Source organism: Takifugu rubripes, chromosome 1 (assembly GCF_901000725.2).
Source record: "Takifugu rubripes chromosome 1, fTakRub1.2, whole genome shotgun sequence".
NCBI classification, from domain to species: domain Eukaryota; kingdom Metazoa; phylum Chordata; class Actinopteri; order Tetraodontiformes; family Tetraodontidae; genus Takifugu; species Takifugu rubripes.
In genome coordinates, this window is record NC_042285.1 from 17,945,940 (window position 1) to 17,969,457 (window position 23,518).

A 23,518-nucleotide genomic window follows, 5' to 3' on the forward strand; every position below is an offset into this window, starting at 1 on the left:
TACAGATAATACAGATAATACAAAGTGTTACAGTTACAATTGCTTTTTTATTTCACTTTTATTTAACCAGGTAATCAGAAAATAACAAGGTGCGGCTCAAAGGGCATCAGCACCTTTCATAATATATGGATGATCAAAATGTTCAAAGAATAAGTTAACGCCAAAGACTTGGAACCTTTAAAGTAACAGTCACATTGCACAGACACTAACTCAGCCCATTGAGGCAAGAGAGGCTTTGCTGAACGTTTAACATTGCCTTGAGACAGTCTAAGTCTGTGTGAGGGCTTCTATATGCATGTAAGACAGAGGTAAAGCTCTCCTTTCAGGCTGTTTAATAAGGGGTAGGGTCTTCTCACAGTCCACCTGCAGCTCTCCTCACAACTATTGCCGGAATAATAACAGGGTCACACTCCTGCTTTGGATAAATTTAGATCTGGAGGGTCTGGGGGATTATATAATCCTTCCTCCACGGGCTCGAGGCAGCTGTCATATTGCCAACTTTGGCAGTAATTTTTCTTTCTTCAGACCTTACCTGACACTCAGTTAATCTGTTCCCTTTTTCCACTGAGGCAGAAGTGTTGAATATATAAACAGTATAACAGGATGTCTGTTCTCTCGCTCATGTTCTCTTTTGGTTTTAGCTCGCAGCTCAGGTTATGGAGGAAAAGGACATTGGTTTTGGAATGGTGGACTCCCAAAAAGATTCCAAAGTGGCCAAGAAGCTTGGTGGGTTTCTGATTCGATGTCTCAATCGCAGATTTCCTGATCAAAAACAAACTATTGAAGTTTACTGATGTGTACTGTCCCCACTGTCAGGCCTGCAGGAGGAGGGCAGCACCTATGTGTTCAAGGAGGATCGGGTGGTCGAGTTTGACGGCTTGTTGTCTGCAAACACCCTGGTCGAGTTCTTGTTAGATGTGAGTAAAAATAAGAGAATGCTGTCACTAATGAAGACGCTTCCTCAGTATGTCGTGCACTGCTTTTTCTCTGCCTCCAGCTGCTGAAGGAGCCGGTGGAGGTGATAGGAAATGCGTTGGAGCTGAGAGCCTTTGACAGAATGGAGGAAGACATCCGCCTGGTCGGTTACTTTAAGAACGAGGACTCGGAACGTGAGTATTTGTCCTTTTTTTGGTCTAAAGGGGCTGTGAGGAGCTCTGCCTCGCCCTTCATTATGACAGGACTGCATCTGACCCAGCTCATCTGTGTGGATTTACGGCTCCATTTATACCAGCGCTGCTCACACAGCTGCCACAGTTTGGTACCAACTCACACGCCGCAGAGTTGACTAGAAAGTAGTTAGCAGGCGCCGTTGAGCTCAGCCACATCCTGTCTGATCAACTGTGGGAGCATTAAGTATAGGTCAATGTTCAGCTTTTTCCACTGGCTGATGTGCAAACATCCTGTATACAAATGCCACCCCCCCCCCCCGAAAAAGCACAGATGCGATCAAGAACGCAGGGAGATGCTGGCTGAAGTCATTACTGTTGCACTTTATTCAGAGTTTAAAGAAACCACATTCTCTCAAATATTAGAGATACTTAAGATGTTTCTCTTTTCCATATTTTCAGATTATGAAGCATTTAAAGAGGCTGCTGAGCAGTTCCAGCCCTACATTAAGTTCTTTGCCACCTTTGATAAATCTGTAAGTCACCATCAAACAGACAGACGGATGGACAGGCACGTCGATCATAAAACCGTGTAGTGATGTGCTTTCTGCTGCTGTAGGTGGCCAAAGAGCTGACCCTGAAGTTGAACGAAGTAGACTTCTATGAACCCTTCATGGAGGAGCCGCTCACCATTCCAGGCAAACCTCACACGGAGGAGGAGCTGGTGGAATTCATCATGGAACACAGGCGGTAAACAAGGCCCATGATTAATGAAATGGCCCTGAATCTTCCCTTACATAAATAAACAGTTTTGTCCGATGGTTCACGTTGTTTTCCTGTGCTGCCAGACCCACTTTAAGAAAACTACGAGCGGAAGATATGTTTGAGACCTGGGTGGGTGAGGATTACCTTCAGATTCCTGAAACTCAACTCCGTTCAAGTGCCCTCATATTTATGTTTACGTTTCATCTCAGGAGGATGACATTGAAGGCATCCACATTGTGGCTTTTGCAGAGGAGGAGGACCCAGGTACGTGCAGAAGTATCCATACTGGTCCAAGCAGGCAGCAGGTTTTGTTTCCAGCTGGGGTGTTTGATGTTGTCTCCAGATGGTTTCGAGTTCTTGGAGATCTTGAAGCAGGTGGCCAGAGACAACACTCAGCTCCCTGAGCTCAGCATCATTTGGATTGACCCTGATGACTTTCCCCTGGTGAGCCATGAGCCCTTCAGCCTTAGACAGGCACCGAGGCAGAAGGCTCCATATAGGGACCAGCCATGGGTGGAGCTGCATGGCTTTTCACATTGCAGGTCAGATTTAAATTTTTCTTTTTGCTGACTCATTTCAGCTGATTCCCTACTGGGAGAAGACCTTTAAGGTGGACCTGTTCAGACCCCAGATCGGCGTTGTCAACGTCACAGATGTGAGTCAGGCACAGATCTGTCAGGCATTTTTACAGATGTTATTTACACCCCTTCCCACCCCGTCTGACTTTCTTATGTGTGTTTGTGTGTGTGTTAACCTCCGTGCAGGCTGACAGTGTGTGGCTGGAAATGGACGATGAGGAAGACCTGCCTACCCCTCAGGAGCTGGAGGACTGGATTGAGGATGTTCTTGCTGGTAAAGTCAACACCGAGGACGATGATGATGAGGAAGAGGATGAGGATGAGGAGGATGAGCATGATGACGATGATGATGACAATAATGAAGAAGAAGATGAGGAGGATGATAGTGAAAGCGATGATGATGAGGATGACACTGATGATGAGGATGACACTGATGATGAAGAAGACGATGATGATGATGAAGAAGAAGATGATGATGATGATGATGATGAGTGATCCATAGTTTAAAACCAATTATTTTCTTCAGGGGTTTAAAATGGATTTTATCCTACAGCTCACTGTAAATAAGCCTGGAACAGGTTTTTAATTTAAAGTTAAAATATTTAAATGTCTGGAGACAATGTGGATCTGCTCACACATTAACATCTATCCAAACGACTGTGATTAATAAAGGAAATTTTCTGCCAACTGTCACTGTCTTCATTACACCGCAGCAGCTGTAACCTGGTCCTGATTCAGCGAATATAGAATATAAATACTGTACTGTGGTGAGATTATTCTATATAATGTATTAAGTGTATTGATTTCTTTTTGTGTCTTTGCAATGACAAATTTGTGTTTAAATTTTTACTGTAGTCTCTTTCTCCCCCATTTTCCCTGAACAATTTTATGCAATTTGATTGGTTTCTTTAAACATTTACATTAAGTTACATTGAAAACGTGGGCTATGTAATCCAGGCAGCCACGGGAGGACAGCTGTTCTGGCCTCAGGCCTGGAAACCCCATTTGCTGCAGATCCTTATAAACAACCAAAGGATGAACCCTGGCAGATCAACTCTCTTCCTGTTGCGCAATCTTTCACTAGCAATGAATTAATAATAAAGGAAGTATTCAATGATCAGATGCTTTGGAAATATCAATACAAATATTTATTTATATGTTTTTAATAAAACTGACTTGGACACAGTAGCTGTGATTTCATGTGTTCTTTTGTAAGAAAACCCCCACAAAAACACACACGCAAACGCACACACACATGTATGTTGAACTGTCATAAGATGTAAAATTGAGGCACCATAATGACCATCAGCGTTCTAAAACCTTTAACAAAACCGCACAATCAGTCACCATGGTAACACATACTCGTTTCACAGGCGGGTGTTGTTCAGAAAGCTGTCGTTAGATGGCACTAGTGTAACACTGAAACATACCGACGTTTGAATTTTTTTTTAAAGCGATTTACAGAGTTTTTAATTTAAACACTTGACTAAATGTGATCGGGACAGAACATCCAAAATGCTTCAAGAATATTTAAATTAATACTCCTTCAAAATCTGAACAACACTGTCACCCAAACATTTATTCTCTCTACTAGTCTACAAAACAATCAGTACTGTAACTGTACAAATGCAAGCATAATGAACACCCACAGGACGGACCATCTTGTATGATGGCTGTCGACTTACTTGCATTAACCTTAAGAGACTTGTTGGCTCCTTTACATCTATTTACAGTCCAGTTATCTCTACAAACAGAGTTCAGAAAGACTAGGTTAGAAAAGTAAAAAAAAAAAAAAAAATCTTTCAAACACATGTTTGATATAAAATATGAAGATGAAAGTGGGAGAAGTGATAAAGTGTATTCACATATAAATACTGTACATCCATCTGGAATAGGAGGGTAAAATAAAAGAGCCGTTTTGGTGACAAGCGAAGGAGAGGGAGTGAGACAGTTCCCCGGTGAACACTACACTTAAAGACATCGCATCCTATTTCAGGCATTTTTCCACTCAGGCACACACTGGCACATGCAAATAAAAGAGGAGGAACATTTGAAGGGTCATTTGTGCTGCATAGAAGTACGCCTGAACCGTGGTCCAGAAATGCCAGGACAGAACCTTTTGAAAAGTTCTCTTCTCTTCATTTCTTTTGTTTTTTTTGTCGTACAGGACAAAATCAAAGACTGTTTATGCGAGAAAAATAACACAAGTAAAAGTACAAAAAAACAGTAGAAAAACTGGAAAAATTCAATCACGCAACGGTAAGAGTTCTAAAAGTTCAGGTCGGCCTCGTGGGTGCTCTGCCTCACCATTAAACGGAGGTTTCAGATTGGAGCAGCAGTAGAAACTTATGAGACTTGGGGTCGACAAACTCCTCCGTCACACGAATGTAAGGGATTCTCTTGACAGTCACAGCTAAGCTAAAATCCAGACATCTCAGGAGGAACTCTGTTCCCTCCTTCATACCACTGGTGACAGAAGCCTCGCTGACCAGCGTCCACTGATCAGCCATCCAGCGCTCGGGTCCGTACTGCAAGGTTGGACCGGGGGACAGGTAGGCTTCAAGGAAGGCCTGAACAGAAAAGAATAAGAGTTGTGGAAATGTATTTATACCAACTTCATGATATTTTAAAAAGTCATGGTAAATCTTTCTGTCCTTCCAATGGGTTATACAGAACTACATGTATGATATATTTTTGTCTTGTGACAGACTGATCATTGGAAAAGATTTATTTTAACTTACTAAGTTGATAATCATCTATAAATCTATCAGTTCTTGTATCAAAAGCACATTGAGGGTAATGGATCATTAGATACACTGTTTTGAGGTGCTTTACCAGAGGTCTGTAGATGATGTTCAAAATGATTTAAATTTTAAAATATGCAATAAACCTTTTAAAATCTTATTAGAATTTAAACCTTACGGAGTATAAAGGTTAAATTAACCTTTGGACTCATGTTATTGATGAGGCAGAAAGCCAGGTGTTTCTGGATGCTCTCCATGGTGTGGCAATGCTGCCTCCTGGTGGTGCGGAGGTACTTTTGCAGGGCGCGGGCCATGGAGGGAAACACAGCCAGCGCTGCCTCGTGCACATCCATGATGTCAGACGGTGCTGCCTGCTCATCCTCTTTCTTCATCCGCCGTACATGTGTGAAGGCCTCCTCCACAGCCACCACCAGCCTGTCAGAGAGGACACAGCGGTCAGTTTCATCACCGCTTCCTATTTGCCTAATTGAAATTGCTGCCCATCGATGTTGTCCAGAAACCTTCCATCACCCCGTGACTCACCTGGCTCTACGCTTGCGGACTCTTCTCTCGTAGTCGGCCTCTTCGTAGTACAGCTCGCTGTGGGCGGCGTCTTTGCGTTTGGCAGCCGCTGTAACCATGGCCCGTGACTGACTCTCATTACCAGGTTGTGCTCCTGCTGTGGTCCCGGGGGCTGCACACAAAGGAGAGAAGAAGGGCAAATTGGTCATATTGTCTTGAGCTGGAAGTAGCAGCCCTTGACCCTGACAAACTGATTAATGAGATAAGTTTTATTTCCATCCGAAGCACAGACAAAAAAGGTCAGAGTGAAGGAGAGCGGAGATCTTCAGAATCGTCCGTGGTGTAAAAAGAGCTGAGAAGCAGCCTCAATGGCCTGCATTATACCCGCTTTACTCTCTGCTGGCTTTTGATAAAGACTTAAGAGCAGTATACGTTAATCTTTGTTGCTTATCTAGGCCATCCACGAAGATCATGCGTCTCCCTTGTATAGAATGTTAATTATAGCACTAAGAAAAGAGGCAATGGAGCCACGTCGTTCCAGAGACAGATGCAGGAACCGTTTTATTTGGGTTTGGATTAAATATTCATAATTTTACACTTCAAAGATAATAGAGTTGCGAATAAGAGTTGCAAACTGACTAGTTTACATGACAAACTCATAAAGCGAATGGAAAATCTGTATGGCAATCTGATCGTTTGCAGGAATTTATTATGGAATACAGGTTTTCCATATTTATGAGGATCAAAACATAGTTTGAGGGGAGGTTTTGAGTAACTGCTGCAGGTCAGGTAAGGATATGAATCATTAATGATCTAATCTGCATCTGAGCTTTGGAGCAGGTCAGAAATTAATAGTAGATTAATTAGCATGTGGATGAAGATGTTGGGTTTTTTTTTCAACTAAAAAGCGGTTTCAATACTTTTAATCACCAGGCTGATAAATCGTCTGACTGACTGACTGTGACAGACAGGCATGAATGAGCGTGGTGGAAGAGGGAGTGGACGTTGAAAAAATAAAAATTAATTAAGATTTGGAGGTTAAAAGAAAGTGAAGTGGAGCAGAGCTGGAGTCTGGGAGCAGAGGAGAAAGGAGAGATGTAGGAGTATGTGAGGAATGAGCATTATTCTGATGAATTATTTAAAGCTTGAAATTCCACGGCCCACCAGAGGCCTCTCAGTTGCACTTTGATGGTGAAGGGGGTGGGGTGGATGGGGGGGGTGGGGGGGTGCTGTGTGTGCACCATCCGCAGTAATGCATCATCAGATCCACAGCACTGTGCAGGGAATACGGATCTGATGGATGGATGGGCAAAGGGCCTTTAGAAACAGTGCAATATTTGATCTGAGGCGTGCACGTGTGCAAAGCGCGTGCGTACATGGGCCTGCTCGCAGCCATAAATGCAGCCAAGATGCAGGTTTCCCAGTGCATTAAAGTGAAGTAAACCGTGACATCAGATATCCTGAGGAATTTTTTTTTATCAGTACTTACTGTCAAAAAGGAATGTTCTCAGTTTGTTTTTATGGGCTTCTCATGGAAGAGAAAGAGGAGAGGATGTGGAACACCTGATACAGCCACAGATATCAGCCAGAACCAGTTAAAGGCTTTAAGAGTGACTTATTGGCAGGGTCGAGGCTACTGACCGTCCACGTTGTAGACCTTCAGCCCTGCCAGGTGCTTGGCAGCCCGGTGCTTTGAGGCAGAAAGCAGCGCCGGGTTATGGACGGGGAAATCTCTGTAGTAATACTCCAAAATGGAAAGAGCTGCCTTCTGAATGCTGGGAGGGGATAAAAGATTATTGATTAGTTAATGTGTTAACTGGCAATGCACAAGAATAGAGTCTAATCATACGGGAGTTTGTGTCCCACATTTCCAGCTTGAACAATGACTTTTTGTTCAACGACTAAGCTACGTTATTCTATAGGAGCAGCTTTCTGTTAATGTTGAGTCTTCAGATGACGTCACACAATCCACCGATCCAGAGTAGCACAATGAGCTGAGTCACTTCAACACAAAAACCATGAAGATTGTTAACATTTTCTGTGCGTTTACTTGATAAAGGCCCCATTTTTAATGATAATAAACCTGAAAGAATGCCTTGGGTTTTGACATTTTCAGCCTTCATAAGGAACCGCTGTTCTGTCAGAGGCTCAGACTTAAAAACAAGCAGCGACGGACTGGAATGAATTACCAAGAGCAAACTAGAGAGCGAGGAGTAACGTGGTTAGTGTCCACCCCGCTCTTTCTGATACATAAAGGGCTTCAGCGTGACGGACTCAAATAAAGGTACGCCCCATACGATTATTTATAGTCTTCCTCTGTCAACTATACGTCAGCACACAGAGGAAGCGCTCAGACCTGAGCTGTCCTATGTTGTAGTGCCGCGTCTCGCCGTCGGTGGAGCGGATCACACACACGTTGTAGCAGGGATGGAGGTGGCGCAGCTCCAGCAGCACCACGGCCAGGTAGTGCACGAAGAGCTGGGAGTCCACGAGGGACGCGGAGAACTGAACGATGCCGTGGTAGTCTTCATCCTGCTCAGATAATTGTGCATGTTGTAGATTACAAGACAGCGGGAGGACAAGCTTCTGTGCATAAAATGAGCATTTTTAAACATACCTGAGCATCAAGGATTCGAACTCCATAAAACAGCCAATAAGACATGGTGAGTAGGAGTGTAAGAGTGGTGAGGAAGGCACGATACACACACACTCGAGGCAAACTGGCGTGGCCCAGTCGTAGAAACAGGGCCCAGATGGCCACCAGGAGGATCAGGAGCTTGAAGGAGATGGAGAGGAAGAGGCCCTCGCAGGCTGCCCCACAAGCCTGGAGCCTATCGGGCCACAGCACAGCTGGAAGAAGCAGGAAGACCAGCGGCGTGGCCACCACCAGCAGCCCCACGCAGACGCCTACGGCCAGGGGAAGATAGCGGCGGATGCCCTGGGTCCGGTCTTGTATTTCTTTCCCGAGGCCGACGACTTCTTCCTGGGAAATACTGAGCTCCGAGGTGCCCGTTACTGCGGTGGTGGTTTCACCCCAGTTATCATCCTGAACCAGAAATGAGGAGGGGAAAGATGTTCCAGGGTTTGTGCATTAAGATTGTTTGACAGTGTTTAAGTACAACACTGAAATATTTGAATCCTAATCTCTGAAAATGATTGCTTATAGAATATTAATATTTGGGGGTGTCAATCTTAACACGGGATTTTGACTTTTTAAGATTGTTTATATGTGGACACCGTATCTGTTTTATACTTTAAATAAAACCCATGTTGCACTTGTTCTAAAATATACTGGATTCAAATTAGAATTAATTTAAGCACAGTTGTCAACCTCTCTTTTTCTCCGTTTGGCACAGATCTTTTTCGCGCTGCACATCCTTCACTCTTCACAGACGTCAGATTTGCTTTGTGTTTTGCCTCATTATGACAAACCTTCTCAAAGTCCCAGTGAAGTAATGGACGGTGACGGGCTTGGAAAGGCATTCGTGCTCATGTTGGCAGGAAGATAAGCACATCTGAATCACAACAACAAAGCTTTCCAGGCCCATCACTGCAAATTACAGTCACATCCCCGTGTTCCCTTTTAGACAGTGAGGTCATTTAAAGCATAAACCTTTCCAGCAGTCCGTAGATGGAAGATTAATGATATCTCTCCTCTATAGAAGTGTGCCTTGAATGGCAAATTCAAGTAATTAGTCGTTCATTGTCCTCCTGGGTGCCACTGTGTTCTAACCCTGCAGCTGCAACCAATCAGAAGGAGCTGCTGATGAGGAGCTTGATACACACACACAGACACACACACACACACACACACACACACACACACACACACACACACACACACACACACACACAGATACACCTGAACGCATCAAAGAGTCCGCACGGCTTCAGACTGAAGGCTCACGAGCATAGAAACCAGATGGGTTAGCCACAGAAACAGGAGAGGATTATAATAAATCCTGCTAAAAGAGCCGTTAAAGAGGTTAAAATTCAGTGTTGATGAGCCCTCTTGTTTGTAGATTATTGGATATGTAATTTAAAACATGCAATTAGCAAATTGCCAGTCAGGACTACAGTGTTAATTACAGTTCCTGCCCTCCATTGCTGTTCACAGTTATTAAGTTCAGCCGTGATGAAGGAGCGGATGCATCAGCAGGTAGAAGACAAATGAGCAGAGCATAAGATGAGAACAACGGTGGAGGTGTGAGGAGGTAAATTAGCAGAGGAGGAGGGGAAAGGAGGTGATGTGTGAACGCAGAGGTCGGCTCTGGAAGTGCAGTGTCTACTCCACTTACTGTCTGAACTCATTTCTATTCCTCTCACAACTCTCTCCGTCCACTCCTGTTCCTTATTATTGAACTCTTTCAACAAGGTCCCAAACAATGAAAAGAGGTCTGGAACCAAACAACACCACTTCACATCCCAGTGGAACGGTGGAGCGAGTAGGAACATGCACAGAAAAGCAGAAATAGGTTTCCTGAAAGATTCTGATGGTGTCAAACAATATTGAGCTGTAAATTAAATGTGTTCAGTGTTTAAAATGCACAAAGAAATCAAAACGCCACAAAATCTAACGGTGACAGTGGCCTTTTTACATGGCTGATCATTATCATTATCATTACTATTACTATTACTTAAGTGATCGTGTAAACACCATAATGTGATATACGTTATCAGACATCAGATTATGAGAGATCAGATTAACACACTCAGATTTCTCCCCAACACTCAGATGTCTTCCAAAACAGAAACAACCTAGACAAAGACACGTCTATATTAGTCTTAGATGATAACGTCTCTGCTTGAACTCCTGAAATGTCGCATCGTCGAATCTTCTTTGTCCCTTTTCTTCAGGCTCGGTAGGTCACATTCACACGCCTGCATGCAGCCGAGCACGTATATCACAGGAGGGCGTTGATCACAGCGGCGGTTTAAGTAAACAGGGTTACAGCTATGAGGGTCCATAACGGCCCAGAGTTGGCTTTTCTCATTGATTTATTCATTCAAACCAGCCAGGAGAGGTGAACCCAGTAGCCGTGCAGAACCAACCAAAGCTAATACACTGCTAAAACCAGCTGTTAAATCTGTGGGGGGGATTAACGCCAAAGATTAATGCTCCACTAATCAGGCCAGATCAGTATACGTACAGCGACAGGAGGAGAAAATGTGAATAACTGGGAGACACAGAGCGGGCTGCTGCTCACTTGGCAGACATTTCAACTGGCATGGAGTGAATGTGGATTATGGTTGTGACTGTTTCCTCTGCACATAACCCAACTGACAAAACACGCTGATTAGCAGCGCTCACAGACACACACATACCCTCCATTTGGCTCAGCCCCCCCACTTGCCCGGGTCGAGGTTAAAATGAAGCTGGTAGATTTGAGCTGGTGAACAGATTAGTGTCTCTAGATGTGATGCGATGAGGCTGGAGGGACCAAAACAAACGGCTGACATCTTTCATTATATACAAAAGACCCCATACAGTAGTATCACTAGCAGTGGTAGTAGAAGGGCTGGTGTGCATTCACTCCCAGCATGCTTTGGTTTTGCTGGAGCCCACACCGGGAACTGAAAGATGTTGCCTTCCGGCTCTGAGTAACAGTGTCTCATATCACAAAGCGGCACGGACAGTCTCAGTAACGGACTTGGCGCGCTCACACACCCACAGAAGTCTGGATCCAGCAGCGTATCCTTATGTCACAGACAAGCAAGTAAACACGCAGGATTATTGGTATCGGGTTTCATGAAAGTAGCGCTTGGCTGGGATGCTAACGCTAATCTCAGTGTGTGAGAACCTCCCTCTGGACCAGAGCCGGTTAGCAATACAGTAACGGAGCCGTTGTGGGTACTGGTAAAGATGCTCCTGCTGCCATTTGGACACGTTTGGCTGGAGGGCGAAGGCAGCACAATGGCAGATTACCTTTCAGCGCGGACAATGGAGCCTAGCTACAAGCTGACACTCTCAAGACATGCAGGAATGTGGCTGCCATGCCAGGAGGGGATGCTGAGCGGAGAGTATAAAATAGGTCAGAAATGGTCAGGCTGGGGGACGTATTGGACATCATTTGTAGGAAATTACAGGACATAGATGATGAAAAAAGATCGTAAGTAGGTCAAAGAAATGACTGTAGAAAGCCTGAAGAATTGTAGTGAAATGTGTCTCATTAAATGTTCTGAGCTTCCACTGTGATGTGTCTGAACATAACTTTTATGCCCTTTCTAATAGTTGGCTACACCATTACGCCTGTAATACACACCTGTATGCTGACTATCTGACTGGTGTTAGCAACAGTTAGCATGCAGAAAAGATTGGACCTAGTCTGAAAAGCACCAGGAAGACTCAATTAAGCTACTAATGATGGAGCACATGTACAAGAACCACTTATGCCTTTGTTCATGTCCAAGATGTCCTTTAGCTCCAGACTCACAGAAAGTTACTCCTCTGTTGACTTAGAAACCAGTTTTATTTCCAAAGCTCAGCAGAATTAAAACTGTGGAACAACTGCTAATGATTTGCATGTTTTAAAGCTATCAGGCAGACACACACGCACGCACACACACACACGCACACACAAATCTCTCTCTCTCTCTCTCTCTCTCTTTGCAACGCAGCTTTGTCAGATCCATTCAGGCCCTCGAGAGGGATGCTAATCCTCTGACCTATTTGATCTCTAGTCACACTGTGTCAGGTGCTGTGGAGGCCGACTGGGTGGGTTGGAGCCAGTTTATGAGGTCACGTTGAAGAGTTCACACATAGTTGAATGTGAGCGGTTTGCGGAAGTTACCTGAGCATCTTCTCCATGATCCGCTGCTGGTCTGGGCTCTCCTGGCAGCGGCTCTCCGTTGTGAACAGGGGAGTCCTGGGAGGGGGTGTCTGGGGGGTTGATCACCACGGACCTCTCAGAGCGGCTGCTGTCTTTGCTGCTGCTGGCCTTGTGCCGCTCGCGACTTCGATCCCTGGAGACAGACATGCACGAAAAGATCGCAATGCACATTTCAGGAGGAATGGACCGATTTTTCCATACACCTCAGACCCCATTTGCCATTTCTGATCACCCAATTCAACCCTCAATCACTGATCACTGAAATACTGTCATCAGTCCTTTGATGGCATTTAACCCTTCCTCAGCTTTTGAACTAACTGTGAGAAACTGGCACACTTTATTCTCAGAGGACAAAAGTCTGTTTGAAAAGAAAGCAACAAGGATTCAAAGGGAGGGAAATCGACAGATCAGATGAAATAGGTTGATCCTCTGAGCTGTGACGGCCTTAATCCTCAAACCCGTCCTGCCTCCGCGCTCTCGTTATCCCTCCAGTAAAATCTGACTGCAGCCGAACACGAGTCAATAGGCAGCGGACAGCCAAGTGCAGACTGAGGTGTGACCCAAAGCTGAGCTGATTGAAAACCCACCCGTGTCGGTTCGATCTCCCGGAGCGGTTGGAATAGCCCGAGTGGGTCGACTCCGTGTCCATTTCGGGGCGGTGGGACGGGGACTCTGTGGTGCGGCAAAGACGGGACGTTAGGAGGAGTTTGTCACACAGACGGATCCCAAAACACTGACGCTAACGCAGCGGTGCTGAGGAGGCCACATTGACCTGCAACAAAGAGGGAGGAACACGGTCAGAACCTTAATCCTCATGGAATTATGGAGCAGAAATGTAATCTATGGATTTAGTCTTGTTAGAGTAATTAGAATAATCCAGAATAATAAATATTTCAATATTTACATTTTTGACAACACCAGAAGCAACACTGAGTGTTTCGATTTTTGAAATTTTTTACAGTAATAATATTTTAAGGACTTAAAAGCTACAAATTCTCTCCAAAATTTAGTTCAAAAATGTGATTTTTAAATGGGATGAAACACATCACTGTTTGTCTTTTGTGGTGAAATATAACTGAATGTAACAGATAATATCTTAAAGCCTCTAAATTAAACCAAACTCTGTCTCCTGTTGTATTGAAGACAAATCCATTTGGACCACAGTAACATGTCTAAAAAATCTATTTGAGACTTAAATGAAAAAATAAAATGATCATTTCATTAAGCAGTTAAAAAAGAAAAGCAGTTTCAACGGCCCCAAAAGTGGGAAAATTCTTATGAAGAACCAGAAGAACTGAAAGAAGCCGAGGTAATATTTCAGAAATATTGACGCAGACACAACGATGGTAACGATTCTAGATGAGCGCTGACGCCTGAGCTGTGAAACATTCGCCAGAATTAGTCGACTCAATAATCAGCAGATGGAAGCGTCTGTGCTTCAGGATGTTGAAGCCGTCACAAATCTGCTCAGACTCATTTGAGCGGTGCCTGACGCTGTCTTGACGCTCCGCCATGCGTGACCGTTCACTGAGGCCTCCGTCTGAACACTGTCTGCCTGTCTGTTGTCCGGGCAACCATCTGCCCACCGCCATCCCTGAGCCAGCCTTGCTTTTATGAACAGGGCCGCTTTCTGTGAAGACGCTGGTTTGCGTCGGAGGCTCCAGCCTGGGGTGGATCCACTTTTACTGCAGCATTTCAACTGTGCACGTGCACGAGGAAACGCAGCTACACACACATCAATTTACCGCTAACTAAGTTATTGGCTGTCAGGCCGTCCAAAAGCAACCAAATCATGACTTTCATCGGATCATCAAGGATTTTGACAGAGGTTGGCATCTGGAGAGTCCTCTGTTGCCGTAGTAACAGGAGCCCATGTAGCAGAGATAATCAATCACCCCTGCTGGGAGCACATTTGTATGAAACGGTTATGTGAGGGGTGAGGGGTAGCACAGAGCCGACAATGGCTCCTCAACATCACACCGGCCCCGGCCGGGTTAAAGGAATAAAGGCCGTTAACCCCCCCGAGTGCTGATGGCAGAGCGCGTGGCAGCAGTATGTGGGCCAAGACGGCCTCGCTGAGGGCCCACTCGCCCACGAGGGGAGCAGGGAGAGGCGCAGCAAACCAGGCCAAGCGGAAAATGGGCGCCACGGGGTAAAAAAAACTATCAGTTACAAAGCAAAGCATGCGGACGCAGCTACATGGCTCAGAGACGTCCCTCCCAGGAACTCAGACATCTTCTGGGAGGGACGTGGCGGCGCTCTGCGGGGGTCTCCCATTGAGGAGCGAGGCCCGTTCCGCCCGGCTGCTCAGAGGAGGAACTCACCGGGGCAGAAAGTGACACTAATGTAAAACAAACACTCGTTAATGTGTTTGTGTAGTGGGTGGAGGCTGCTGCCCAGCGGGAGCTACTGTAGTCACGTGCGCCGGGGTGTGGACGGGGGCAGCCGTGCGCGAGCCTCGGGTTCAATCCTGGGGATTTATTCCAATTCAACGTTTCCAGAAGAAGAGCTGCAACAACCCAGACTAGTAATAACTAAGCAGATTTAGAAATGGGATTATCTTCAATGGTCTCCTCTGCCGTCTCGGCACCAAAAAGACATGTGGAGGTCTTGTTACCATGGCGTCTGTGCCCTCCCTCTAACCCATTAGTATCCTTCCTTCACGTCCCCCGCCCTGGTGGCAGAACTCTGTGCTCCGCCAGATGCAGCAGCTGCCGATCGACTGTCTTACTTTGTTTCCTTTGATCTCAAACGACCTGCAAGATCCTCATTTACACTGGAGCCACGTCACAGCAGCTATAGGTTACTTCTCCGTTTCCCAACACGGGATTATGACGTCACATGCAGGGAATAAACTACTAACGCTCAAATTGGAGGTAATAGTTGACATTTAATAAAAGGAGAAAGGCTGGAAATGCTAAAGGGATGCTCGCTTTTTAGAAAAGAAATTAGGATATATCTCATTTTATGGCATGCTGATAAAATAAAGTCAATTTTATTTTAATCCCACTGAAATTAAATGTTCCATAAGAGCAGTTCCAGAGACAACGGATAGAAACAGAATGAACATGTTGGACAATAAAACAGGATGAAAAGAGCAACACAGCCTGTCTGTGCTATAACCATTGATAACAATCACTAATCCCTCCGCAGAGTTCAGATAATCCATCAGAAATGATCACAGATGGACGCATTTAAACGCCTCCCTTGACTGACGATGAGAATCCTCTGAAGATCTGAAGGAATCCTCCCACTGTGTGTACAGCAAACAACTGACCTACGAGTAGCAAAGGTCACACACACACACACACACACACACACACACACACACACACACACACACACACACACACACACACACACACACTGGGCCCGCAGTAAAGTGGAAAGTTAAAACCTGACGCAGGTCTCTGGAATGCAGACTCAGCCTCCTGTGATCCGCTCATGTGAAACTAAATGAAAGTAGCCACAGCAGAGTGGGCGAGTGAGAGGGGCGTGTGCACGATCCCGCACTACATTCCTGCTTCAAAAGCCCGGACTTTCACATGTGTAACAAGACTGCTGTAAAGTGCCGTCCCGGCTCTGCGGGGCACCGACGCGCCCCAGTCGCCTGCAGCCAGCTCCTCTTCCCATTACGCTGGTGACACATCCTCCCTGCCCAGCAGACACGCAGAGCTCCAGAACAATGACGGCAGCCCGGTTCTTGTGATCATGCATGACAAGAATGGCTTCCAGGGGAAAACCGTGTCCTCAAACACCTTTTATCAGCACTGCTCGATATGGGATGGTTCGCTGTGCAGCGCCGCGGTTCTAAGATGGAGAAGGAGGCAGCTGGCGTCTCCTCATCCAGCTGTGCTCCCCAGACAGCTGCCGGTGATGGCGACACACACCATCCCCGGTGCAGCAGCCGCCGGTGATTCTTTCGGGGCCTCCGGGATGCGATTTCAGCTGCGGTTTCGATTTCAACATATTCTCACTTGGATGGTGAGAATTACGCCCCCCTGCTAGCTACGATCACCAAAATGACGTCTATAAAACTGGTTATATATATATATTTTTTAAAAACCCAAAAAACAACAAAAATGGAAAAGCGAGACAGATGCTGTGTGATGAAACGGGAATATCCCCCCCCCAAGTTCAGCAGGTATGTCTGTGCGGGGTTGTGGCTCAGATAGGAGCGGGATTATCAGAGACCTACCCTTGATGCCTCAGATTTGTGCCGGATGTTCCTCCTGTGCCTCGACGCCGCCGCCGCCGCTGCTGCTTCGTCTTTTCGGTCCTGACAGGCGGGCAGCTCCCTGCGAAGCTCTAGACCATTGTGGTGAGCAGTACCGGAGAGAGAGGGAGGCAGCATGGAGAGATAATATCCACCCGAGCCGGCGCAGTGAAATCAGCGTTAGCGCCTGCATCCCACTAGGGGGCGCCCTTCTTCAAGGAGTCCATTTTTATCACATTTAATAACCAATTATCAATTAAGACCAAAACGATAAGGAAAAGCGGCTTGAAGGTCATAATATAGCGTTGTTTTCGCAGTAGATTAAACACTGAAAATCCCTAGTGATAAAAGTGTACATATAAAATTTATGTTATATAAACATCTTTCTCAAATAATGGCCAAATACATTTTTTTGGGTCTAAATTTTTTGTGTTTTCTGAAACAGGGATTCATTTCTTTTGTGTTAATTATTTTAAGAAGCGAAATAATACAATGTAATGTACACAAATATACTATACTATAATATAATAAAACATAATACAACTTAATATAATAATTACATTATATTATAAAGATAAGATTAGATAATTATCGTATTAATTATTATCATCTCACATTGCAATCAGATATTTTACAAAAAATGTTAAATACATTAATTATATTTAAATAATATGTAAAGACTGAATTTAAAGCACTGTATGGTGTGGTGCTATCTCATGTCATAATGTTCCTTTAAAATATTTCCTGGATTATTTAATATTTACCTGTATAATCTATGAATCTGTGCTCACGTGGAAGTAAATTATATAGAATTATATATTAGATGTGTGTGACAGAGCTGTGTTTGCTATCTGATGCACACTGTGCAGAATATTCAGCAGCATGCTCTACAGCTTCCCTGCCCCATTTACTGACTCCATAAATCCGATGTTGCTCTAGTCCCCATCATGCCTTTTGTACACAGTGTGTGTAGTGAGCAGTGTGGAGACAAAAGAGTCGTCACTGCTGCTGCTGGAGTGGACTCGAACAATACGCTGAGCCCCCAGGGCCACATTACTCTACGGAGACTCTTAACAAGGGAAAAGAGTCACGGAGCAGGAAAACTTGAGCAGGAAAAATGTCTGCGTCCATGCGTCATGAGAAAATACAAAGGCTAAGAGAAAAAAGCCTGATGGTTTGATATGTAATTGATTTTATGTAAAGAAACTAATGAAGAAGATGCATTTATTTATTTAATTTTCAGGAACACAGTAAAGTATTATTGTTTAAACACTAAATTTCAGCTTTGGTTTTAACTGGATGTCACACAAAAAACAGAAATGTTGTATCATTCATTCATTCATTCATTCATTCATTCATTCATTCATTCATTCATTCATTCATTCATTCATTCCAAGACCCTTGTTTGGGCCTTGCATTTGCTGCCCCCTAGCGGTGGATACCTGCACTCCCTTCTGTCAAAACAGCAGCGCTCTCCGAGGTCCTGAACATCCTGCTCCGCCTTGTGGCAGTAAATAAAATGATTCATCGTTCACACATAGAACCATCCCAGAATCCATCAGAGCTTGGTTGAGGTGAATATCTGGCTTCAGCAGTATTTTAGCATCTTTTAGTGGGCAACACGTCTGTGGGTGAGTTACTGGAATAACATTTGAATTCACCATTCAAAGTGGAACAAACTATTCTGGTTTTCAAAACTCTTTGAACTGACCCAGTCACAAAGGTGAGTCTGGACTCTAATGAGGGACACAAGACAGAAACTGTGCAAACTAGAAGGCCGTCCAACAGGCCAGGCATGAGGTGGACATAAGGTGGACAGTTTCACAAAAGTGTCTGGGACAGGAAGAAGGGGAGCGGGGACAGTGAGAAACAGGAGAGACCTGTGAGGGTCATTAGGGTTAAGGGGGGTGGAGAGGACACTGGAGCAGAAGAAGGGAGGAAAGACAGATGAGGAGGGCAGGACAAACCATTGCCAACACTAAACAGACACAGGAGACACAGGAGACACAGGAGAGACAGGAGACACAGGGGACACAGGAGACACAGGAGAGACAGGAGACACAGGAGACACAGGAGACACAGGAGAGACAGGAGACACAGGGGACACAGGAGACACAGGAGACACAGGAGACACAGGAGACACAGGAGACACAGGAGACACAGGAGACACAGGAGACACAGGAGACACAGGAGACACAGGGGACACAGGAGACACAGGAGAGACAGGAGACACAGGAGACACAGGAGACACAGGAGAGACAGGAGACACAGGAGACACAGGAGACACAGGAGACACAGGAGAGACAGGAGACAGACTCCAACAACAACAGATCTATGAACCATACAGTAGAAGACGTCCACTGAGGCCCTGTCTCCTTCTGTCTGCTGAAGCAACGGTTTGTTACCCTCTGATTCCCCTCCAGCTCATCTTCCTTGTGTCCTTCCACCCTATTTTGTCCCCAGCAGGGTTTCTAACTCCTCATTCGTCTAAGTCTGGACACCATCTGTCTGAAGACCAGAGCCCCCAGCCTCTTTGTTCTCGTCTCCACCTCCTCCTCATCTGCTCGTTCATCCTGTTTGTCCCTCGTGTGTCACCAACAAACCAGCGTCACAGATGAAGAGCGGACATTTAACTCCACTTTAAATCTTTTTGGCTCGTTTTTCTCCCACTCCTCCTCAGAAGACCATCTGCTGTCTAAAACGGGTCTTGTTGAATCAGACAGCGAGTGTTCCATCATGTGCAGGTGGGGAGACGAGGGGCGTTGTGGGATCGCACTTCTGACACATTTCTCAAAGCTTTAGCTCAACTTTCACCATAAAGTCTCTAACAATTATGGGAATTCATTATTTCTTTGAACGGAACTGAGAGAAGTGAAAACTATGAGGACGAATGTGAGAATGACACCAGAGGACGTCTCATCCGAGTTAAATGCAAAACTCAGGGACAGACAACAGAGGAGGTGGACACAGAGGACAGGGAGGACAGAATTTACTGTTCTCTCAGCGTCCGTGCTGCCGTGTTAAATAAAGCAGGTTAGGCCGCTGTCAGCATCTCTCTGACTTCAGGATTTGTAAAAGGAACTTTTTATTTGGAATCAAGTCGTGTGTTTCTTCGTGTGTGATTGGGACTCTCTTGAGTGATTGTGACCGTCTCTAAGTGCACGGATGCAGAGTTGTGTCACGTTAACAGGAGATTCGCTCACATTTGGCTCTGAGCTTTAAGGTGTCTTGGCTCTGTAAGCTAGAATCCCTTTTAGGGAAAGAAAAACTAAAATCCTCCCTAATATTGTGTCTTTTTGTGGATGTTTTCAGTGCTGTTTTAGGCAGAATAAATGACAACAGATGGGTCCACTAACCTGAGGGTTCATCCTGAGCATCAGGAGCTGCACAGCTGCACCGTATCGGCTTCACACTGTGTCTTTGCAGGTTCTTTTCCCATCTTTTCTAATCACTACTAATGCACACAGTTACTATTTTGCCTTTTGTCTTTTCCAAATTGTGGATGAAATGACCGTATGGTTGTAGGTTATATACTATAGTTGTTTTTTTAAAAAATATTTTCTTTCCTATAATAAATAATAATAATCAGGAAAGAGGCAAACAGGTGTGAAGGTCAATGTTTATGGCATAAAATGTCAATAAACTGCATCAAATCATTCTCTGTTGTCATGTAATTTTACAAATCAAGACTTTCTGTACAAACATATGGTTTTAGAAACCAAACAAAATACGCTTTTCAATAAAAACTTAACATTCCAGATTGGTTCAGTGCATTTGATCTTTAATGTGGCAAGAGCAAGATCCATATTTCTGAGTGAGGAGCAATAAACACTGTGATCACCAACAATCTTTTCCTAATGCATCACCTTCTGTAAAGATCCGGGTTTTTGTTCTGTCAAGCACATTTAAAAGGTTGTTGGGAATAAAGCCCATGTTGTTGCATTTCATATAGTGGCCGCATGATGGCACTATATACCACATATTATTACACAGGCGACAGTATTTCCCAAAATAGAACAAAAATACATGCACAACTGTTGTATGTGTCATTGTGCTCTGTAAATTCATTATTATGGTTCTGTGTAGGAGTGTTTAAATGTAAGCCACACATTTAATGCTATTTATTCTTAAAGAAAAGCTTAAGAAGGCAACACACAAGTATACAGGCCAGTTGCAACAATGACTGGGATGTCTGCTACATCACGGACCGTGAAAACATCTGAGGAAATGCATGCTGTCCTCGCGTCACAGCAGGGTAAATGACAAAAACACAAAAGAGTGAGGTGATGATGCCAAAAACACAGAAGGGACAACGACTTTGAAGGAGTAGGCAGAATTTACAATTTCATGGCTCGATTACTGATAAAACTGGAAACAAACCATAATGACAGCTGAGAAAGCATGTCCATTTATCTCACTCATGAGACATGCCTCCGTGCATGTGCGTCTAATTATGCAGCAGTTGTTCATTAACCCCCCCACCCCTCTCCGCCCCCTCCCTCACAGTGGCTGCATAAATAGGAGCCATTTTGGCCCCAGATGTGTGCCAGGTTATTCCTGCCCTTTGATGTCCAGCGTTGCTTCAACATATATTGTTTTAACAGGACATTGTTGGTGCTGGTGAGCGAGCTCGCAGCAACTGCCCCTTCGGAGGAGAGGAGAGGAGGCAGTCAGAGAAAAAGAGAGGACAATAAAAAAACACACAAAAAACACCCCCACACCCCCACACACACCAGAAGATCACAGACGGGAACGCTTCATGTGGTCTGAAGACATCAGTCGTGTCACGTCATGATTTAAACACACTGTACGCAGACTCGTGCTCTCAAACACACACGCAGTTAACAGACACACGCACACACGCGCTCGCGCACAATGCTCCCTGTCCACATCTGGGGAAAGAACACGTGTGAAGGGGACTTTTTGTAAGCCTGTATTTTTTAACGGTTCTCCCACTTTCTCTCCTAAAAAGCTGCATGTTTTTGGGTCCAAGTGAAGCATCCTGTGTACTAACTCATCTGTCAGTACGATAGATGTGCTCCGATGGTGCAGCCTTGAGTGCTCCTGCCCCGCAGCCCGCTGATTAGTGCGTGAGGCTGATTGCTGATTGACAGCTGCTGTGAGCGCCGCGTCGCTGCCTGTATAAAAACTGCATCTGGAGCTCTGTTGGAATGGAGCAGCCCTTTGATCGCCGCCTTTCCAGTTGACATCAAAATGAGTGAGTTTAACAGTTTGTCCTCGTGTTTGGCAGCCTTCTGTTCTAAATTAGACCAGGTTGTAGGAATCAACAGTATGTCTGAGTACTTTTGCCAATCTTAGGTCTGGCTTATTCTAACCTGGGTGCTTTATTTTGGCAGAAAAGACAGTTTTGATCGTGTATGCTCACCAGAGCGCTGGCTCATTCAACGCGGCGGCCAAAAATGTTGCTCTGGATGTCTTTTCTGCTCCTGAATATGAGGTGGAAGTGTCTGACCTGTACGCCATGAACTTTAAAGCCACCGCCACAGCTGAGGACATCATTGGTACACATCTCAAAACGCAAACTTTGGCATGATTACATCAGCAATAACCTCCTTATCTCACTCACGTCTGAAGGTGACGTCAAGGATTCTGAACACTTCCGGTATGCAGAGGAGACTGAGCTAGCACTGCAGGCAGGAAAGCTGTCTGCTGACATCACCAAAGAACATGGCAAACTTAGCCAAGCAGAACTGGTCATCTTTCAGGTACAGCTCGGTGTAGGACAAGGTTAAGTGTCTGTGCATGGCAGTAATTATAACCTTTTTTCCAGTTCCCCATGTACTGGTTCAGTTTTCCTGCAATCATGAAGGGCTGGATTGACAGGGTGCTCACAAAGGGTTATGCTTTCTCTGAGAAGAAGCGCTACAGCCAGGGTGTCTTCAAGGTAATGCTTGCATCAAGTGTAACTATTGTACTGGTAAAGAAACTTAAACTCCTTCACACAGGACAAGAAGGCCATTCTGTCCTTCACCACTGGGTCTCAAGAGTTGATGTTTGGGTCAAATGGCATTAATGGGGACATGAATGTCACCTTGTGGCCAATGCAGGTACTGCATCATGAGGCACCAATAAAGTGAGCTTTAACGAAGTACTGATTGGCTTTTATATTTTTCAGAATGGCATCTTGAACTACTGTGGCTTCCAGGTTCTGGCCCCTCAGATCTTCTGGGCACCATCTCGTGCCCCAGCAGAGCTGCGAACCAGCATGCTGGAGAAGTGGCGCGTGCGCTTGCAAGGCCTCCTGAGTGAAGCGCCCCTGTCCTTCACTCCTCTTGACTGCTTTGATGAGGAGAAGGGCTATGTGTTGAAGCCTGAGGTGTCTGAGAAACAAGCCGGTGCTGAATTTGGTCTTACAGTGGGGATCCATCTTAACAAGCGGCTGCCTCTAACCCAAATGAAAGCTGGAGTCTAACGATACAATTGTCAATAAAACATCAAATACTTGAACTTATGTGGCTGGCTAGATGTGTTGGCCCTGTACAATACAGCATTTCAATGGCTTCAATTGTGTAGGATTCTCCTGGCATGGCTGACTTGACACTTCACGTCAAATGAAAGGGAAGCGCATCAAAGGGCACCTGCGTGCTGGCACTTGTTGGCTTGTGGTTTAACTTGACACCTGCTTGTTAATTGAGATTCCCTTTAAGCAGATGAATCTTTCACTGTACAATGCCAGACTGTAGCCTTTCATTAGGCCTTATTTCTGTAGTGGTTCAGTCTAATGTAATTATTGCAA

General features: G+C 45.1%; 3 protein-coding genes across 5 annotated transcripts in view; 2 read left to right on the top strand and 1 right to left on the bottom strand.

Annotated features, from left to right (window-relative positions):
- LOC101061703 (calsequestrin-2-like) overlaps positions 1-3,136 on the top strand; it is a 4,793-nt gene extending 1,657 nt beyond the window's left edge. Inside the window, exons 3-12 of one of the 2 annotated variants that reach the window (XM_029834556.1) lie at positions 642-726; positions 817-917; positions 998-1,109; positions 1,569-1,642; positions 1,726-1,856; positions 1,955-2,000; positions 2,081-2,135; positions 2,215-2,315; positions 2,452-2,526; positions 2,636-2,944. In XM_029834556.1, coding sequence (XP_029690416.1) covers positions 642-726; positions 817-917; positions 998-1,109; positions 1,569-1,642; positions 1,726-1,856; positions 1,955-2,000; positions 2,081-2,135; positions 2,215-2,315; positions 2,452-2,526; positions 2,636-2,944 — 1,089 coding nt within the window. Of the gene's footprint in view, positions 1-641; positions 727-816; positions 918-997; positions 1,110-1,568; positions 1,643-1,725; positions 1,857-1,954; positions 2,001-2,080; positions 2,136-2,214; positions 2,316-2,451; positions 2,527-2,635 lie in introns of both variants that reach the window. The other variant, XM_029834550.1, reaches the window with a different exon arrangement.
- A 620-nt stretch (positions 3,137-3,756) lies between these two features.
- LOC101070874 (vang-like protein 1) lies at positions 3,757-16,935 on the bottom strand. 2 transcript variants are annotated; one of them, XM_029834538.1, is made up of 9 exons: positions 16,744-16,935; positions 13,133-13,217; positions 12,507-12,678; positions 8,333-8,761; positions 8,072-8,247; positions 7,357-7,490; positions 5,737-5,887; positions 5,394-5,628; positions 3,757-5,019 (listed from the first exon to the last, which is right to left on the bottom strand). In XM_029834538.1, the coding sequence occupies exons 2-9, from the start codon at positions 13,192-13,194 to the stop codon at positions 4,759-4,761; spliced, it is 1,620 nt and encodes a 539-aa protein (XP_029690398.1). In that variant the 5' UTR covers positions 13,195-13,217; positions 16,744-16,935; the 3' UTR covers positions 3,757-4,758. The 2 variants fall into 2 exon arrangements, with proteins under 2 accessions (XP_029690398.1, XP_029690395.1); XM_029834535.1 differs by having other exon boundaries at positions 13,133-13,317; positions 16,744-16,934.
- A 4,887-nt stretch (positions 16,936-21,822) lies between these two features.
- On the top strand, positions 21,823-23,231 carry LOC101071102 (NAD(P)H dehydrogenase [quinone] 1-like). Its single transcript, XM_011608975.2, has 6 exons — positions 21,823-21,979; positions 22,119-22,283; positions 22,357-22,487; positions 22,553-22,666; positions 22,728-22,829; positions 22,898-23,231. The coding sequence occupies exons 1-6, from the start codon at positions 21,976-21,978 to the stop codon at positions 23,192-23,194; spliced, it is 813 nt and encodes a 270-aa protein (XP_011607277.2). The 5' UTR covers positions 21,823-21,975; the 3' UTR covers positions 23,195-23,231.
- The last annotated feature ends 287 nt before the right edge of the window (positions 23,232-23,518 follow it).

What these genes read in the sequence shown, in the direction of transcription:
- LOC101070874 (XM_029834538.1), bottom strand. Translation starts at nt 13,194, where the DNA reads ATGGACACGGAGTCGACCCACTCGGGCTATTCCAACCGCTCCGGGAGA. An exon ending in GGGAGATCGAACCGACACGG is followed by an intron (nt 12,679 to 13,132) that starts GTGGGTTTTCAA and finishes GTCTGTCTCCAG; the next exon opens with GGATCGAAGTCGCGAGCGGC. An exon ending in GTCCGCAAGCGTAGAGCCAG is followed by an intron (nt 5,629 to 5,736) that starts GTGAGTCACGGG and finishes CCTCTCTGACAG; the next exon opens with GCTGGTGGTGGCTGTGGAGG.
- LOC101071102 (XM_011608975.2), top strand. An exon ending in ACAGCCAGGGTGTCTTCAAG is followed by an intron (nt 22,667 to 22,727) that starts GTAATGCTTGCA and finishes TCCTTCACACAG; the next exon opens with GACAAGAAGGCCATTCTGTC. An exon ending in TCACCTTGTGGCCAATGCAG is followed by an intron (nt 22,830 to 22,897) that starts GTACTGCATCAT and finishes TATATTTTTCAG; the next exon opens with AATGGCATCTTGAACTACTG.